The sequence below is a fragment of the Triturus cristatus genome, chromosome 3_1, assembly GCF_964204655.1.
Source record: "Triturus cristatus chromosome 3_1, aTriCri1.1, whole genome shotgun sequence".
Lineage (NCBI taxonomy): Eukaryota > Metazoa > Chordata > Amphibia > Caudata > Salamandridae > Triturus > Triturus cristatus.
The window spans coordinates 24,447,016-24,467,157 of record NC_140583.1 but is presented as its reverse complement, the minus strand read 5'-3'; the positions used below and the strand labels follow the sequence as shown (position 1 = coordinate 24,467,157).

Genomic DNA, 20,142 nt, shown 5'->3' with positions numbered 1-20,142 from the left:
TTGGCTCTTCCCCATACTGCACACCTAGAGTAGCAAGCCCCACAATTGGATCAGTGAGAGACTGTTGTCCCAGATGGCAGCCACGCGACAGCAACTGTAACACCACAGCACCGCCAGAAGCCCAGGATGTCTCATAGACAGGAAGGTGAATGAAGCACCAGCTCCCCCACAGGTCAAGCTCCTGCCGCACCAAAAATACCTCCAAAGGCTTAGCTAGCAGAGTGGTTTCGCCGCAGCGGCCAACAGGTGAGAAGATCACATACCAATGGGAATGGCAAAGTCAGAGCAAGCGGCCTGCACCTCAGGTCTGCGCTGTTCCAAGGAAGCGCCAGAGCACCAGGCCCCAACAGTCAACTTGCGCCTGTGTGCTGACGTCGCTAACTGTAGTGCTGGTGTGGAAGGTAGGAAGGGTGGACACTGGCCGTTAGAACGCCGCACAGACAGCGCAGCTGAAGTAGACACAATAGGTGGAACGTCGCAGGCTGGTATCAGGGGTCTCGTAGTTCAGCAGCAATCTACTGAGTGCACCGCAACGGAAGAGGGAATGTGGCCGCCCTCATACAACTATGACCTCCGTTGTCACAGAAAAGTCGGGGCCTATGGCAGCAGGAAGAATCTCCAGACAATGCTGAGGCGATGCGCAGGTCAGCCCCACCTGCTAAACCTCGGCAGTCCAGCTTGATACTCAGTTCACCGAGCAGCTCGCAGCAGGCCTGCAGCCCCGCGCCGGCGAGACTCTAGGCCCAGAGAAGCGGCACAGATGATACTAGTCCTGTCGATGGCAGGCCGCGCGGCCTATGCCCCCGAGGTAGCACAGCCCTCAGCGCACGGTGTACAAGCAGCTGAGCATCGCCCCCCCCCCCCGGAGCCACCGCACCGCACACCGCAAGCCGGACCAGAAGTCCGTAGCCAGCCCCAGCACCCCCGGCCTCACCCAGCGCCAACCGCGGCCTACCTGAAGCGCCCAGCCCGAGCGCACCCGGAGCTGCAATGCTGTCCACGCCGCCTCCGGAGCTGCACACGCCAATATCGCTGGAGAGACGCTGCAATTCTTCCAAAGCTCCAGCCACTATAGCGAAAGGCTGTTAGGGAGGCTAATACATCAGTTGGAAGCAGATAAGGGTAAAAAATTGCAAGGATCTGGAGCTCGGCCAGCAGAGCAGCTCTAAAGAGCGGCCATTTCGCGATGCGCTCTTTAGCGCCCCCAAGAATCAGAACATAATTGATTCAGAAATCATAAGCATTTAGAAAAACTGGTTCTGTAAAGAAAAAAGAGAAGAAGATCCCTTACCCGCCACTGCTGGGTAAGTAACCACACCTCTACCTGGCAACAGCTCAGGAAAGGAGCAGCGCTCTGCAATAAACGGTGCAACACTTCATTAGTATGTCATGTCCTATTGATATACTGGGGGTATGACACCAATGTCAATATCCCAAATAGGCATGTGTTAGGAGCAAATTTAAAACAAGGGAGACACAAAGGGGCATAAGTCACATAACATTTCGTTGTTAAAAGAGACTTATCACAAGGCTCAAAAGGAAAAAACAGATGACTTCATTATAAAACAAACCATGAGGACTCAGAACGAATCACAGCCTCCATGGTGATGAGTCAAAATTAAATAACGATTGTTGTTACAGGAGATTTGTCCTACGGCTCAAAAGGAAAACAAATGGTTCTATTATGAAACACCACATGAGGACTCGGACAAAGTCGTAGCCTCCCTGGTGACGAGTCAATAACAAATGTTCCTGGGGCTCACATAGTAAAGCAATCACAAGAAACAGCTTAAAAGTATATTGCCAACCAAGACGCCAAAGCCCAAAACTTAGAAAGGCAAGATCGTTTAGCAAAGGTTGGAGAGGTAAGTTGGGATGCCTGGGGATGCTGAGACACCATTGGTTGGGCCACCCAAGGCCATGGGGCTTTAGGTGCAGGGGTGTCTTTAGGTGTCGGGTTTCTCTTACCAGCTCCGGTCGCAGTCGGTGGGATCCTCCAGAAAGAGGCTGCATGCTTTGCTGGGGGATTTGAGGCAGGTCAGAGATCACCAGATCTCTGGTCAGAATCGCCAGGGAGACCTCCTTGTGGTGTTGGCCCACTCAAATTCTGGCCGTGGGCGATGGGTGCAGAGTGGTGCAGACTCGCAGATTTCGTCAGAGCCAGGGTCTGTGGGTGAACAAATCCGGTGTTCACGGGAGACAAAGTCTTTTCTTTGGAAGGCAGGGCAGGTCCTCAGGGTTCTTGAGGTTGCTGGCTATAGGACACACCAGAATTTTGCTTCTGCAGGTTTGAGGTGGGGACAGGCCGGTAGGGCTGGGGCCCTGTCAGTTGGCGTCTTCCTTTTCTTAGCTTCGGCACGACTGTTCGGTCCTTCTTCTTTTCTTCTTGATCGTTGCTTGTCTTAGGAGGCAAGGTTCAGGGGTGCCCCTAAATACTAGATTTAGGGACATTACAGGTAGGTAAAGGTTGGGACCAATGGCTACACCCCCTATTATGCCACCCTCCAGTTAGAGAGGGGCAAATGCTTCACTCTGGTTGGCTGGATCCCCCCATCTGCAAGATGGTGGGAACTGAGAGTTGTGCTTCACCTCGCCTCCCCCACCTGAGGGGTGGGGTTGGCAAAGGTGGGCACACCTCCCTTCCTCACTTGGTTTTCCCACCGGTTCTTCCGCTCAAAGTGGAGGTCAAAACCGGTGGGGACCAGTTGCTGGAAGCAGCCAAAGGCCTGGGGAAACTCACAAAGGCCGCAAGCCTTTGAAGCTTCCCCTTCGGAGGAGCCTTAGCACCATGTCTCAGGATGTGCATTGTTTCAGGCCCCCAAGGGCAGCAGGCTCTTGACCGAGGGGTCAAGGAACCCATCTGGTGGTGGCAGCTGAAAGCAGCCACTCAGCCTGGACTCTAGTGGTAGGTCATTTTTCAGGGGGCATCTCTAAGATGCCCTGTGTGTACATTTTTCATTAAATCCCACACTGGCATCAGTGTGAGTTTAATGTGCTGAGAAGTTTGATAACAAACTTCCCAGTTTTCAGTAAAGCCATTATGGTACTGTGTGGAGTTCGTAATGACAAACTCTCAGCACCATATACTCTTATTTAAGAGTATACTCTTAATTGCATTACTGCACTTACAACATCTAAGAATTGGCTTAGATACTGAAGGGGTACAGGGCTCATGCACCTGTACCCTCACCACTGGTATAGTGCACTCAGCTAGAAGGGTGGCTGATCTATGCCAGGGCAGTGGGATGTAGGCATGGCACAGAGGGATATGTGCCATGTCGACTCTTCACTTTGTTCTATACCAAAACAGCAAGCCTGCAAAGGCAGTGTGTGTGTAGAAGTACCGGGCCTCTAAGGGTGGCACAATACGTGCTGCAACCCTTAGAAGCCTTCCCTGATCACAGTGCCCTGGGTACCTGTGGTACCATTTACCAGTGCCTGACCTGTGGCCAGAGATGCCAATTGGGTTTTGATTTCAATGCAGTTATAGGGAAAGAATAGAAGGAACTGGGTACCTGATTGGCAGGAGCCCAGGGCACACTCAGTCAAAGTACATCAGCTGTTCAGCAAAAAGTGGGGGCAACTATGCAAAAAGAGGGCACTTTCTTACACAAGGGACAAAAGACCTCAGTGGCAGAGAGCAAATAAGACAACAACTACAGCACAACAATAACACAACCACAAGGGACCAGAGACAACAGGGAGAAGAGAGCAGGAGCAGATAAGACCACAACAATTACAGCACAGCAGCACAACAATAAGACAGCAAGGGACCAAAGACACCAGGGGAGGAAAGCAGGCGAGACAACAACTATAACACAACAATAACAACAAGAAGGGAGCAAAGACACAAAGGGGTGCATTGTATGAGAAGGCGAGACAACAACAACTATAGCACAACTATAACACAGTAAGGGAGCAAAGAGAGCAGGTGTCGGAGAGCAGGTGGCGGAGAGCAGGAAGCGGAGAGCAGGAGCAGTTGAGACAGCAACAACAACAAATACAGCACAACAGCATGCCAATAACACAACAACAAGGGATCAAAGACATCAGGGGTAGAGAGCTGGAGCAAATGAGACAATAACAACTACAGCACGACAATAACACAACAAGGGACCCAAGGCACCAGGGGGAGGCGGGCAGGTAAGGCAACAGCTGCAGCACAACTTTAACGCAAAACAAGAAGGGCCAAAAGAAATGAGAGGGCGGAGAGCAGGAGCAGGTGAGACAACAACTACAGCACAACAATAGCAAACCAAGGGACCAAAGACACTAGATGACGGACAGCAGGTAAGACAACGACAGCAGCAGAACAATAAAAAACAAGGCTTCAGTACAACAAGGATCTGTAAACAACAAGGTCCCACTACACTCTCAGCGCACTTTAGGGTGTGCGCTGATATACACACCACAGTGACCGCAAAAACCTTTTTGGCCACACTCACTCCATTGGTCCTGAAGAAAGCCTCACGATTATTGCAGAAGGCTGAAACTAGTAGACCTACACCTTGTATGGGATATTGAGGCACATTCCTACCTGACACGTATCCCGACTATGTTTTTACTCATGTCCTAGGACCCTGCAATTAAAACGTTTATAAAGGTATTTCCTAGAGACATTTCTATCATTCACTTTCACTTCACAGAGCACTTCACTTTCCACAAAATATCCTGCTCCGCTGTAAATCAGGCGTTGACGCACAGCTGGATTGCACTCGGCAATCCAGCTGGACCCCGAAGATGAAGCATGCCACCTCCTAGGTAGGTGGGTGAGGGGTTTCCTAAGACAACCACTTGTTGTCTGCGTTCCTCTTCCAAGGTACAGGAAGACAACCACAACCTGTTAAGGACTTGTCCACATTGTTTTTTGTACAGCACAACAACACAAGGGGCCAAAGACACTAGGGGCAGACAACAGGAACAGAGCTCAACAATAACCCAAGAGACCAAAGGCATCGGGGGCGCAGAGCTGGTAAGACAACAACTACAGCACAACAGCATGACAGTAATACAACAAGGCACCAAATACACCAAGGGGAGCAGAGTAGGAACAGATAAGAAGACAACAATTACAACACAACAAGGGACCAAAGACACAAGGGGCGGAGAGCTTGAACAGGTGAGACAGCAACTACACCACAACAACAACAAGGGACCAAAGACATCAGGGAGTGCAGAGCACGAGCAGGCGAGACAACAACAACCCCAGAAAAACAATAACACAACAAGGGAGCAAAGACACCAAGGGGCAGAGAGCAGGTGAGACAATAATGACAGCATAGCAGCACAACAGTAACACAAAAGGGGCCAACAACAAGGGGCAGAGAGCAGGAGAGATGACAATACTACAGCACAACAATAAAACAACAACAAGGGGCCAAAGACACCAGGGGGCAGAAAGCAGGAGCCGATGAGACAACATCAATTACAGCACAGCAATAATACAACAAGGAACCCAAGGCACCAGAGGGCAGAGAGCAGGTAAGACAACTACAGTACAACAGTAGCACAGCACAACAAGGGACCAAAGACCTCAGGGGAGCGAAGAGCAGGTGAGACAACAATTATAGCACAACAATAGCACAACAAGTGACCAATGACAAAAGGGGGCGGACACCAGGTAAGACAACAACACCAACACAACAATAACAAAAGGAGGAACCACTGGCACCAGGGGGCAGAGAACAGGAGCAGATGAGACATCAACAACTACAGCTCAGCATTAACACAAGGGGCCAATGGCACCAGGGGGCATAGAGCAGGAGCCGGTGAATCAACAATAACTACAGCACAACAACAACACAAGAAGGGACCAAAGACACTAGGGGCAAGAGCAGGTGAGACAAGAAATACAGCACAACTGTAACACAAGAAGAAGGACCAACGATACCAGGGGCGTAGAGCAGGTAAGACCACAACAGCAGCACAGCAACAACACAACAAGGAACCATAGGCAGCAGGTGGGCAGAGAGCAGGAGCAGGGGAGACAACAGCTGGTTCATTGACACCAAAGGGAGGAGAGAAGCTAAAACAACCACTACATCACAATAATAACACAACAAGTGATAAGAGTCACCAGGGGGTGGAGAGCAGGTGAGACAACAACTACAGCACAATAGCATGACAATAACACAACAAGGGTCCAAAAACACCGGAGGGTGGAAAGCAGGTACAGGCCTCGAAAAATTAGAAAAATGTTATTAGACCTGCAGGTCTAGTGACTGGAATAATCCAGTCGACCTAACTGTAATGCCCTTGACCCAAAAAACGTTTCTCAAATTTTGTGATCCTAAGCAAATATTTTCTTTCACCCGACCGCCTTTCCCTTCATTACCACAAAAAGACTACCTTGAAATATGTGAGTTCAGCATGCCTGCGGTGCAAAAACCTCTTTTGTTTGATTAAGTAGGCTAAACATTTGCACTACGTATAATAAAAATCTAGCCTATACATATCATGTACATGACCCCTGACGCCTCTTGGAGCCACATGTTCAAACCAAGACATTTTGCGAGTTCCTAATTGCACCTTTTTGCAACTCGCAATTTGGAACTTGCAAAATGCGATGTACTAATGTGTCTCAGAACCATTTAGCGATTTCTATTGGAGTCCCAATCGACCTACCTTATCAATATTCATGAGGTGGGTTGTAATTTGCGACCCAGAGGGATTTACTAAAAACACAGGAATGGTGGCCTGCTGAGGATAGCAGACCACCATGTATGTGTTTGCTTTTGAATGAAGCATCTTTTTTTTGTTTTAAATTCAGCCCGTTTTCCTTAAAGGAAAATGGGATGTGTTTCAAAAATAAAAATGAAACGTTTCAGTTTAATTTTATAAGAGTAGTGCCTACTCTTAAAAAACTTACCTTCTAACGGCCGGCAGGTTGCAGCCTCCCCTGCGTCTCTTCCTTCTTCCTCTACACTCCGGCCGGCAGCAGGAAGCACCTGGCACACAGGCTCCCCAGAGCCAATCACAGCGCTGCAGTGCAGCGTTGTGATTGGTCTGAGCGCTGTGGATCGGCGCTCAGACTCGAACAGGGACATGCAAAGTGCGCATGAACTGTTTGGTCGTCCCAGGTGCAAACCACTACGCCCCGGCCAGCCCCGCCCTGCCCCATACTGCACACAGGCTGCATCAATAGGAAAAAGAAAATGGAAAAAAATAACAATACGTTATTGTCATTTTATATTTGCCTTTTGCGCAATGGGGCAATGCTGCTCCGCCTTAGCGGAGGAGCCATCACTGCTAAAGCCTAGCGTACATGTGGCCCTTAGTTCTCTAATAGCATTGTCATCGGGCCAGCAATGTTTCTCAGCCCATATTTAAAAACTCTCACGTTCAATACATAGATCAGTAAAGCATGACGTGGTAGCGCACTGTCTTTTACACACAGATTTTTTCCATTGAACGGCCACAACCTCGGACATGCAGTTTTACTGATAAAACTATGTAGGTACAAACAATAATGTTTTTCAGCAAATATTTATCATTTGCATATCACCAAGTAAGTATTCTGATTTGTCTTGATCATATTAATCATGGTTTCCATCTAACATCAGAATTAAAAAAAAAAAAAGTGCTTTCTGAACTACTGAAATATATTTTGAAACATTCGTACAGTTCACTTACAAGCTCTTTAAGTGTTGTGTGCCCAGCACAGTTGTCAGCCAGTTCACTTTACAGAAACCTCAAACTTTGCAGTCAGAGAAAGAAAAGTAAGCAACAATCCCAAGGATAAAATAAGCAGTTATTTTTCAGAAGACATAGCCTGACATTTGACCTCTGTCTTTGAATGCACAGCAAAGCTGGCGAGACAAACACAAGATGTAAAGGCATCTTTATTGCTCATTCAGTTTCTGAATGAACAGAACACTTGTTCTTTGCGGCTCACCAAACGGGGCCAGTAGGCCCTATAAATAGCTCGATAAAATCTGACTCACCATAGTGAGTGGGCGAGTCGATTTCTCGAGGCCTGACGTTAGACAACAACAACAGCAGCAAAACAATAACACAACAAGGGACCAAAGACACCATGGGGTGCAGAGCATAGGCAGGTGAGAAAACAACCACAGGACAAAAATAACACAAAAACGGCCCAACGGCACCAGGGGCAAACATCAAGAGCAGGTGAGACAACAAGTACAGCACAACAATAACACAACAAGGAACCAAAGACACAGAGGGGTAGAGGGCAGTAAAGACAACCACTATAGCACACAAGTGACCACACTCATCAGGGGCGGAGAACATGTGAGACCACAACTACAGCACAACAGCATGACAATAACATAACAACTTGGCAAAGACACCAGGGGGGCAGAGACCAGGCAAGACAGCAGCACAACAACAGCACAGCATGGGACTAAAGACACCAGGGGGTGCAGAGCAGGTGAAACAACAACTAGAGCACAACAACACAGCAATAACACAACAAGTGACCAAAGAAACCAGGTGGGGCTTAGAGACGGTAAGACGACAACAGCACAACAACAACACAACAAGAGACCAAAGACACCAGGGGGCGCAGAGCAGGAGCAGGTAAGACAACAACAACAACAGCAGCAGCAGCACAACAACAATAACACAAGGGACCAAAGACACCAGGGGGGTGGAGAGCAGGTGAAACAACAACTATAGCACAACAACACAGCAATAACACAACAAGAGACCAAAGATACCAGGGGGCGCAGAGCAGGAGCACAACAACAATAACACAAGGGACCAAAGACACCAGGGACTGAGAGCAGTGAGGACAACAACGCGAACAACCTTACAATATACAATAACTCAACATACACAAGAGTGTAGGAGGATGGAGCACAAGCAGGTAAGTCAACAACTCGCTTGGCCCACACACCCACATGCACAAGTACCGCACCTCCTAAAAAGATCCCCAACAAAGAGCCCTCTTGTAGGGCCCGTGAGGGACTGCAGCGCCGCCCCCACGAGGAGCACCGCCCAAAGATGATGCTTTACACTCGCAAGAGTGTGTGCGGGCAAAAAAGATATCAGGAGGTCTACCCCCACTTCAAGCAAACTCAACCGTCTGTTGGAGACACTAACAAGTCACTCCTAACCACAGTTGGGTTGCGGAGTACTTGTCCTCTTTTCCTTCAGGAACTGTTACCACTTTCTTATAACATCCTTGTAGCACTAAACATACACAAGTCACTATCCTCCACTGCACCAGCCAAATTCAGCCAGTTCCGTGGCCCTCTGGTTTCAGACCCAGACCTCTGCAGAGCATTAACTAATAGAGGTTTCACAATGTACCATAGTGCACCCACTGTTTAAATTAACTTGCATTTATTTGTCATTGTATCTGTCTCTTATTTGATTTGTAGTTATCTGATTTTGAAAGACGGAAAATAGTTCGAATATTTAGTTTAGTTAACCACGCCGTAGACTCCGCCCCCACTCGCCCGCTTCCATTGCCCACATCCTCACAGGTCACATACCAACCTCTGGCAGCAACACACATCACAACAAGAGCTGAGAGAGGTCAGCCAAGGCGAGAACAGGCATGGGCAAGACAACAAGCATACAACAACAAAGCACAAGAGGCTGTAGACCACAGGAGGGGGGAGAGTGGGAGCGGATAAGACAACAATAACAAAACTGTACAAAACAACACAACATAAGCATTCAGGAACATGAACCAGAGAGGGTTGCAGGGCAGGAGCAGGTAAGAAATCAACACAACATTACAGTAATGCACAACAACAGTGACATGCAAAAGCATACCACTACACGTTTCTAGAGCGGAGAGGTAGGTGGAAAGCAGGAGCCAGTAAGAGCATAACAACTGCACAATCGCACAGGGATAAAATACCCCTATACAACAAGAGGACAGGTGGGACAGGAGAACCGATCACAGGCACAGGTACAATGACAACACTGGTACCAATCCTGGTCTCTCCTGAGACTTTTTCTGGATTCCGAGCGTGAAATGTGCTTAAAACATAAACCCACCAGGTTGATGAGGAGTGGGGTCAGCTGTTGGGAAGGACCCCCCTGGACCATATGTCACCTCCTTATGCTAGCGTGCAGCACTGTAGACACAGCTTCCCAAACGAAGACAAACGCTCTCAGAGGGTCAGCAGTAATGTGAGTGCCACGAGCCATAGGGTAGGTCTTAAAGCTCTCCTCCGTCTGTCCACAACCAGCTTTATAAACATGTGTAGGACGACCCGCCTTCTGATAAGTCTGTCTCCCATGCTATGGAGCAGAAACTGCAGCCCTCTTAGGAAATACAATAGACCTGCAGGGGTTTATTCTGGGAGTTCTATAATTGCACCAGTTTTGTCCTTCCATGTCCATGAGGGCGTTGCTGTTGTTACTACCCATTCAGTCAGGAGTATGTGTACCAGCCAGCTCTGTGTTCTTGTCGGATTCATCGATTGGGGTTGGGAAGGGGGAGTGCTAACCATCCACAGCTCACTACTAACCGTGAACAGCTCACAACTAACCTTGCGCAGCTCCCAACTAACCATGAACAGCTCACAACTTACCGTGCACAACTTACAACTAACCATGAACAGCTCACAACTAATCATGCACAGCTTACAACTAACCATGCACAGCTCCCAACTAACCATGAACAGCTCACAACTAACCGTGAAAAGCTCACAACTAACCATGCAGAGCTCCCAACTAACCATGAACAGCTCACAACTAACCGTGCACAGCTCCCAACTAACCATGAACAGCTCCCAACTAACCATGAACAGCTCACAACTTACTGTGCACAACTTACAACTAACCATGAACAGCTCACAACTAACCATGGACAGCTTACAACTAACCATGCACAGCTCCCAACTAACCGTGCACAGCTCACAATGTTCACAGCTCACAACTAACCTTTCACAGCTCCCAACTAACCTTGCACAGCTCCCAACTAACCTTGCACAGCTCACAACTAACCATGCACAGCTCAGGATTGACCTGGTGACCTTGGCAGCATTGGGCTGAACCAAGGATCTTAGTCTGAGCTCGTGGCTGGGCACAGCTTCATTCTGTGAATTTGCTGTCACAGAACTTGACACTCAGAATGGACACACAAACTACAGTGAGAATAGAAACTGCCTAAACACAGAAGGAGGGTCAGCTGACCAGTCTGTAGAGGATCACATAATGCCTGGTGGAGAGCAGGACACACAACACAATGACAGGACACATTGAAACTATAGGATTTGTGCACAAGTTTGAAAACTGTTGAGGTCGGGGCAAAATGTGTGTGGGAGCAAGAACAACCAGATACATTCAATCGGTTGAAGGATATGATCATTTTGTCTCCCGTCTGTAGAAAGCTGCCTATGTACCTACTATACCAAAGTGAGGTACAGTGTGCACAGAGTCCAGTGGATCCCCAAAGGTAGGCAGAGGTAAAAGTAGATAATACCTTACTCTCTATTTGTGGTAGTGTGAGCGAGCATTAAGGCTGATCAGAGGACAGTGTTAAGCATTTGTTGTACAAACTCAGGCAAGAAATGGTCACACACACGCAAAGACTGAATCCAAGACCAATTGTTTGTATAAAAAGTTATTAATTTGTTATTTTATTCCTAGAACTAAGAGGAACTCAGTTGCGATTAAGTAAAAGTTTAAAAGTAACAATACCTTTCAAATGCCGTTGGAATTGTATTGCAAGGCAGTAGGAAATGCTTTACAATAAATGAAATACTTTTGTAAAATCAGTTCAGCAAAGTAGAACTTTGCAAAAGACACAAACAGACCTTTACATGCAATAGGTTTGTAAATGTAATGCAATCTTGTGGAAGGAAACAGCGTCATGCATCAGCAGGTAAGTAATCAACTTACAATCCCAGTCTTCAGGGGTTTTGACCAACACTGGGCTAGGTTCAGTTTAAGGTAGGTGCTGCACCACCGGGGTGGCCGGGTGCAGAGGTCACTGAGCCCAATGTAAATCAGTGGAGGCTGGGATACCTCTAAGAGGCACGTTTGCAGGTAAGTACCTGCGGTTTCAGGGCACAGGCCCCGGGGGTTACGATCATCACACGGGGGAGGCCGCAAGGCAGCACCAAAGCTACACCACCAGCTGCACAGGGTACAAAATCAGCGTTGGGCGCCCAATGCGTTTCAGTGGAGATTGTTAGCCGCTCAAAGAGGCTGCAGCCTCGGACCAGGAGACTAGCTGAAGGTGACCACTAGTTGGAGGTCAGGGGGAGCTCGAGGCACTGTCAGTTGGGCTTCCAATGCCAAAGGGCTGAAGATTTAGGGGTGTCTTTTGGTGTCTGAACGTTTGGGATGGAGCCGGTCGCGGTCAGGGGGGCCCTTTGTGTAGAGGCTGCAGGGGACTTTGTGGGGTCCAGGTGAGGTTAGCCACTGATGGAGACAAAGTCACAATGGCTGGGGATACTTCATAGGACAGGTGAGCCACTCGGGCCGTGGGTGTCGTGTGCAGAGTGGCTCGAGATCGTGACCCTGCAGATCCAGAGTCTTTAAATTTGGAGTCTTCTGGACAGGGCACTGTCCTCGGGATATCTGTTCTTTATTAAAGAGTGTCAGTCTTCTTGGGGTTCTTGAAAGTTGCTGACCGGCCAATAGGGCTGGGGTCAAGGCAGTAGGTGTCTTTTTGTTTTGCTGCATGGCGTCCTCTCCGTCCGTCTTCTTCTTAGGTTGCAGGAATCTGAGGATCAAGGTTCAGGGGTGCCACTAAATACTGAATTTACGGCGTTACAGGGACTGGCAGATGGTAGCCAATGGGCTACTTGCCTTTAGGGTGATTACACCTTTAGAATGTCCCCTCCCAGATTGGGTCAAATCCTTCCATTCTAGATGAAGGATTTCCTAAGGAGGGGGTCACCTTAGTCCAGGGCACCTTAGGGGTGGTCCTAGCAGAGAGGGGACACACCCCTCCTGACTACTAATTTTCCCACCGACCTTGCCACGATATGTGGGGCCTGGTCAAGGGGGCGGGCATTTCCACTAGCTGGAGAGGCCCTGGCTAGCATACCAAAGGGCAGGAAGCCTTTGAGGCTCACTGCCCTGAATGCTGCTCCTGCTTGAGGGTAGGTGTGAAGCACCTCCACCCAGAGCAGACTTAGTCCCTGACCCACAAGAGCACAAGCACTCCCACCTCAGGGGGTATGAAACATGTCTGTGTGTGGCAGGCTGGTGCAGACCAGTCAGCTGGACAGGAGGGCGTTGGAGTACATTTTATAATAAATCCAACACTGGCATCAGTGTGTGTTTATTATGCTGAGACGTTTGGTGCCAAACTTCTCAGTTTTCAGTGAAGCCATCATGGAGCTGGGGAGTTTGTGATATCAAACTCCCCGTCCATGCACTCAATATGTCTCCGCTGCACTTGCAATGGCTGTGAATGGCACAGACACTGTTGGGGTATATTGCTCAGGCAGCTGTCCCTCACCTGTGGTATAGCGCACCCTGCCTTAGGGCTGTGAGGCCTGCTAGAGGGGTGACTCACCTATGCCACAGGCAGTGGTTGGTGGCCATGGCACACATGGATGTGTGGAATGTCACCTCTTAACATTTGTCTACACCAAAACACACAGTCTGCAATGGCAGTGTGTATGTGTTTGGTGGGAGGACTTTGAGGGTTGCACAATACATGCTGCAGCCCTTAGAGACCCTCTCTGGTCACAAGGCCCGTGGTACTACTGGAACCTGTTACAAGGGACTTACATGTGAGCCAGAGGAGTGCCAATTGTGGACACAAGGTACCGTTTTGGGAAAGAACACAGGCACTGGGTACCTGATTGGCAGGGACCCAGAGCAGACTCAGTCATAGTGCATCAGATATCAGGCAAAAAGTGGGGGTAACCATGGAAAAAGGGGCACTTTGGCAAAAAGTGGGGGTAACCATGGAAAAAGGGGCACTTTCCTACACTGTCCTTCCGGCGTACAGAGATAATGTTCCCTCAGTAGTCCCTCTTGCTGCCAGTGGTATGGGGCGGTTTGAAGCCAGATGGCGGAAGAGATGGAAAGCGCAATTGCTTTTGCTTCTAGGAGGTTGTCGTCGGCAGAGAAGAATTACAGCACAATCTGAAAGGGCGGCACTGGCTTGTGATTGGGATGCTCAGCATTTTGCAACCTATTTGTGGGGAAAGAGGTCACGATGGTCACTGAGCACAAGCCGTTGGAGTCACTGTAAAATGACATGGGCTTGGGGAATGCCAGTCCCAAGGCTGGGCAGATGGCTGTCCAAAATGTATGAGTGCAATTTAAAAGTCAAACACACGCCTAGAGGGAAACATTGCAGGGCAGAATCAAGGTGTCCGAAAGATACTAACATGACCGCGATTTCAGAGTTGGAGGAAGAACTGGTGGTGGGTTTGGTGGATGCTGTGACAGTCGTGGAAAAGGTTATTACTTTAGAGAAGTGAAAGTCTAGTATTGGTAAGGGTTTCAGCAAAGTGAGAGATGAATGAAGTGTGGAAGGAGGATTAGTCGCGAGGAGGGAATGCTCATTCCCCCCGGAGAGCTGAGAGACCAGCGTATTGGATTGGCGCATCAGGGACACGCTGGAGTGACATGGAGGAGGAAAGGTGAGGCTGTATTACTGATGGGCAGGTATGGATGCGGAGAGGGCGAATTCGCTTAGCAGGTGTTCGAAGTGCTCTCTGGCATACAAGTCGTTATGTACTCGCAATAATCCTCTGTGTCCAGTTAAATTTCCCAACTCACCATGGAAGAAGTTGGGAATGGACTTCATTGGACCTATGAATGTGTTGGGAGAAAACTTGAGATTTGTGTTGGTTGTGGTGAATTACAATTCTAAATGGGTTGTTTACAAATTTTGAAGAACCGAATACTAATAGTGTTATCCATTTAAAAAAAAATATTTCTCCACTGTGAATGGGTCCCTTCAGTGTTGGTCACGAACAACGGCGTGCAATTCAAGTCCAGTCAAATGCAAGATATTTTTGAGAGTCAGGGGATCAAATATCTGACTACGGGTCTGTACAGTCCCCAGGGAATGTTAAAGGATACCATACAGCTGGCACTTTCCTCTAGGCTCAATGTGGAGGAGACAGTTGCAGAGAGACTTTGGAGCTATCACAATACTCCGCATTCCACCATGGGAGTGCCCCCTTTTGTACTGTTGTGGGGGAGAGGTTCCTTCAATAGGTCATCTCCTCAGTGGGCAGTCAATAAAATGTAGTCAGTTGGTGATGCTTGGCGTAAACTGGAGGATGTAAAGGCCAAGGCAGAAGAGAGACAAATAAAGAGTGAGGGGAGATATGACTAGTATGAAAGAGTCAAGGAGGTGAAGTTTCAGGTCAGGGATCGAGTAAGAGTTAAGGATCCGTGGGGTGTTAAGAAGGGTATGTCAAGTATTTCCCCAGAACTGCAGTGGTGCATTTTCCAAACCCTCAGTCAAGGTTGAGGATGGATATTGGTGGAGCAAAAGAAATGTTACCAAGATGAGGGGTGACGATGCAGGATCTAAGAACAGGGCTGGGGGTACCAGTAGTTGGAATTATGATGTCTCCTTTGGCCCTTCTGGGGAGGCGATGCCATCTTCTGCAGGAGCTGGATCAGGGGGACGGAGCAGTTCTGGTGATTCTCTAAGAAGGGGCGCAATGGTTTCAAGTCTCCTCCTCCCAATCCTAGGAGGGTAGTTGTTAAACCAAAGTATTTGGAGGATTATGTGGTGGGGTCATCCTTCAAACACTACTTCTTTCAGTTGACAACCTGGGGAGGCGCGGTCATGTGACATTGGGGAGCTGTTTAGGTTTACCTATTTTGTTACAATGCTTTGTTTTGTTAATTTATATAGGCATCAATGTATTGTATTTTATGCTATCTTAATTAGTGCCCCGTATACATATTTTATGGTGCATCTTATCTCGTTAGCTTTAGCATTCACTTCTTTTGCAATCTAATTTTGTTGTTACTTTTATTTTTTGTATTATGAGGAGGGAGTTGATGTTTGTGTGATATGGATTGGAACTTTGAGGGTAGAATGTGAGGGCAGAACGCTGGCTGGTTGCTTGGTGGTGGAGGATTCTAGTCCAGGCAGTTGGAGAGACGATGAGGTGATGAGCAGGCGGAGGGAGAGAGATGCTGTGTGCTGTACAACAGTGGTCCTTACCTGAGCTCTTGCAGGTTCTGCAACAGGCATAGACTGTCGTGTGAAACACCCATCTCACAACATACCCACTTTACTAGTGACCACCAGATGTGTGACCGCCATGCACCATGATGATGCTCAACACAAAACCCAACGTGCCCATCATCTCATTAACATGATATACTATGTCAGAACTACCATGACCTTACTGGACCAGCCACACACATCCAAACAGACCAAGATCACACCAAGACAACCGTGCAGAGTTGAGCCAAGAAATCACAGTAACATAACTGACCTAAGACAGCCACACTAGGGACCAAGGTACAGTTGAATTAACACAATTATACTAATATGGGCACACATACGTGTGGTAACACAAATTCACTAATGCCGCCACACATCTTATTAAACAAAATCACAACTTCCCTACTACACTAAGCTGAAATAATCAAACCTTACTAAGACAATCCCTCTCACCTGGACCAACAGAGTTCCCACACAATCCCGCAACAGAATCACACTAACACAATCCTGCGACAGCCAAGCAAGTTGAGCCAACACACCACACTACCTCAAACACGTGGTTGAACTTACACAATCACACAACCCAGCTGCGTTAACACATTCAAACAAACATAACCACACACTTTGTATTTGCATGTGCACAATGCCTTAGGCACTGCTGTCTCTCTTCCAGGTATACCATGCCGCCCTTGGCACTGCCGGTGATTGCAGGATATGTGGAGGAGTCCTGGGTCTGGGACACCAATGCCAAGTCACCTGCTGCAGAGCTGTCCCCCTGCCAACAGGCTGTGTACTTCCACAGTGACCCTGTTGTAGAGAGCCAAGGAACAGCAGGGGTCCGGGGCACCAAAGGTAGGCACCAGAATTCTCAAATCGGTCACTCTTCGGGCATCCGTGTATCTTATCTGTTCGTCTCCAGACACGCTGGGGCAGTCATCTTTTTGTCTACACCTGGGGGTGCATGAAACTCCACCTGGATGGAATCGGGGGTAGGAATCCTTGCTGGAATGCTGTTAAATGAAATAATGTGTATATGGTTGGTTCTAAAATGGCATACATGAGCTATAAATGAAGGCATGCTACCCATCACAATAACCAGTGGGGTGATGGGTGGAAATGCTTGAGTGTTTGGCACAAGCCTTTCCACCCATCATCTTTTTAATATCAAACTGAGCCCCTTGAGTGAGACGGGTATGCCCAGATGTGGGTTCCACAAATGCTGTTGTATGGGGTCAAGCGAAGTCTCCCCAGTGAGACCCTTAAAGCCAGAGCATGTTCTGTTCAGGCGACACGTGCTCAAGCAGGTCAGTCTGGACAGCTTCTTCTGTGATGGGGACAACACTGATTTGTATACATTTAACCCTTTTCTTCAAGGCACAAAAGCTAAAAATGATGGAATGGAATTCTATACTAAGGGAAATCTCCATGGTGGCCCAAGCATATCCGCCCCTTGCATTTTGATTGCTTCACCTCCACTGCTTTCCTTTATCTGCTGAGGTTTTCCCTGTTCCTGGGATCCATTGGGGCCTACTGATGTCCGAAGGGCTGAAGTTGCTGCATGAAGGACACCTTCATCTTTAAACCTTTGCATCTGTCTGTCTGTCTGTCTCTTCAACCCCTCAGTAGTATAGAGGGGTGTTGGAGCCATTGACAACATTGCAAAGCAGTATTATCCTATCAGCCCCAATACCGTGTGCCCAGGTTGGAGGGAAGTCAACATTACTGCCGCGTCTACCAGAGAAGAGGTGTTTGGTTGATCCCACTCTGTCACTCACTGTTGTTGGGGATCAGTTATTCTGACACTTTTGAGCTTACAGCAGGTTCATTGCATTGTGGCTCTTCAGAGCTCTCACAAGTCGCATAAGCCACGGCTCAGCGTTGAGCTGTATCTTGGCATTATACATGCCATAGTTCTAGGTTTGTGTCAGCAGTTTGCTTCTACAGACAGAGCAAAGCCTGTTTTGAGAACAATTATTCTTTTCAGCACTAGCTTTTTATTTGGCACACAAGCACACAGATCTCTGAAGCATCGCTTGCGCCTGGATACTGTCACGAGTGACGAGCAGCGCTCTACAAATCCATATTACATTACATTGTTGATGCAGAGCAAAGGAGTCCTGCACCCAGGAATTGATCATTTGCCGTCATCGTAAGATCTTTGAGAAAAGAACCAAGGGTCGTATCTTGGTCACAATGTCCACTCTCTACAGACCCAGTCATGTATATAGGCTCTCTATCCATGGGCCATGCCTCCTTTCACCCTTTAGGCCCATGAAGCCCTGACAAGGTTAATGTACCAAGCCATGTCACCATCTGTGCCTCAGATCCAGGCTGCTCACTCTAGAGGGGCAAGGGGCATCTTTTCCTGTGTATCAATCGTACTCGTAAAGAGCAGTGGAGGCCCTACTCTTGTCTTGAGGAACTGTTGCCTCATCTCTGCCCTTTCACTCTGGCACAACGTCTTGTTCTCACTCGGGTCCTTCTCCTCAAGTTCCTGTCCGCTTGCACCGTTAGGTTGAGCCCAGCTCCCCTTATGGCGTTGACCTTTGGAGTTGCATTCAGACAGGAGCGATTCACTAGCTTTTTCCACTCAGTGTCACAGCTGGTTGAGCTTTGCTTCTGCTCCTTATCCACTAGATGGTTTGGGAAGAGCAAAGCTGGCCACTCACCCACACCTCAAGCGACCTAAGAGGCAAATGAGGAAAGAAGGTACAGCCACAATGTCCTCTGCAAAGTCCACCACTCACAGCTTCACAGCCTCTCAGAAGCCGAAGGGAAACTGTGAGGCTCATCATGATGCCACTCACCGTAAAGATGCGGAGACAGTGCCTGCCCCATAGTTTAATGCTGAGGTGCCCTTCACAGAATTGGCAGCAACACATGTTCGCTTATACAACACCTCCGACTCCCCCCAGTACCCAGATCCTGGTGGGCGAGGGGTGTTGTGTAGTTCCTAACTCACTGGTCTTGAACCCACAGTCCATCAGCAAGCAATAAATTCCACCAGTGCACCACACATGTGAACCACCAGCTCCACAGTATCCATGCACGGACAGCTTCAGTGATGGTCCTCACTACAGGGGAGTCCTAGACAGACGACCTAGCAATGAAGATGAGCAGGAGATGGCAGAGAGTGTGTGGAGGGCTTTGGGTACCAAGATCAGGACTCAGCTTGGAGGCAGGTGGGGCAGTGCACCTTCATAGTCCATCACAAGGGTATCACCAGATCCTCAGGTCCTGATTCCAACGTATGCACCTTCAATTGACCTGCCTTTGACACAACTTTGGGACAACTCTATACAACTGTGACCCTAACACATGCACTTAGAACGTTGATAATGTTGTGGAACCTAATACATTCTTCTAGCTATGCCAGCTTTGTGCTTTTCATTTCTTACCGAGGTATCTGCTGACATCAGGTCTCTGGTAGCATCTTCTCAAATCCTCTACTGACATTATGTAGATGGGAGAAGCTCTTCGAAGCCCTCTAGCAACATTATGTAGATGGGAGAAACTCTTTGAAGCCCTCTACCAACATTATATAGATGGGAGAACTTCTTCGAAGCCCTCTCCTGACATTATGTAGATGGGAGAAACTCTTTGAAGCCCTCTACAGACATTATGTAGATGGGAGAACCTCCTCGAAGTGCTCAGTTAACATGTAGCTGGGAGAACCTCTTTGAAGCAAGCACTCTACTGACATTATGTATATGGGAGAACCTCTTTGAAGCACTCTACTGACATTATGTAGATGGGAGAACCTCTTTGAAGCACTCTACTGATATTATGTAGATCGTAGAAACTCTTTGAAGCACTCTACTGACATTATGCAGATGGGAGAACCTCTTTGAAGCACTCTACTGACATTGTGTAGATGGGAGAACCTCTTTGAAGCACTCTACTGACATTATGTAGACGGGGGAACCTCTTTGAAGCCCTCTACTGACATTATGTAGATGGGAGAACCTCTTCAAAGCCCTCTACCGACATTATGTAGATAGGAAAACCTCTTTGAAGTACTCTACTGACATTATGTAGATGGGAGACCC

General features: G+C 48.2%; 1 protein-coding gene across 5 annotated transcripts in view; it reads left to right on the top strand.

Moving 5' to 3' along the window:
• LOC146859631 (SPRY domain-containing SOCS box protein 3-like) overlaps positions 1-20,142 on the top strand; it is a 109,710-nt gene that overhangs the window by 8,828 nt on the left and 80,740 nt on the right. For all 5 annotated transcript variants that reach the window (XR_014979324.1, XM_085646667.1, XM_085646665.1 and 2 more), the window contains exon 2: positions 16,767-16,945. Coding sequence is in view for 4 of the 5 variants with exons in the window: in XM_085646667.1 (XP_085502793.1) it covers positions 16,774-16,945 (172 nt within the window). In the remaining variant the exon portion in view is untranslated. The remainder of the gene's footprint in view (positions 1-16,766; positions 16,946-20,142) is intronic.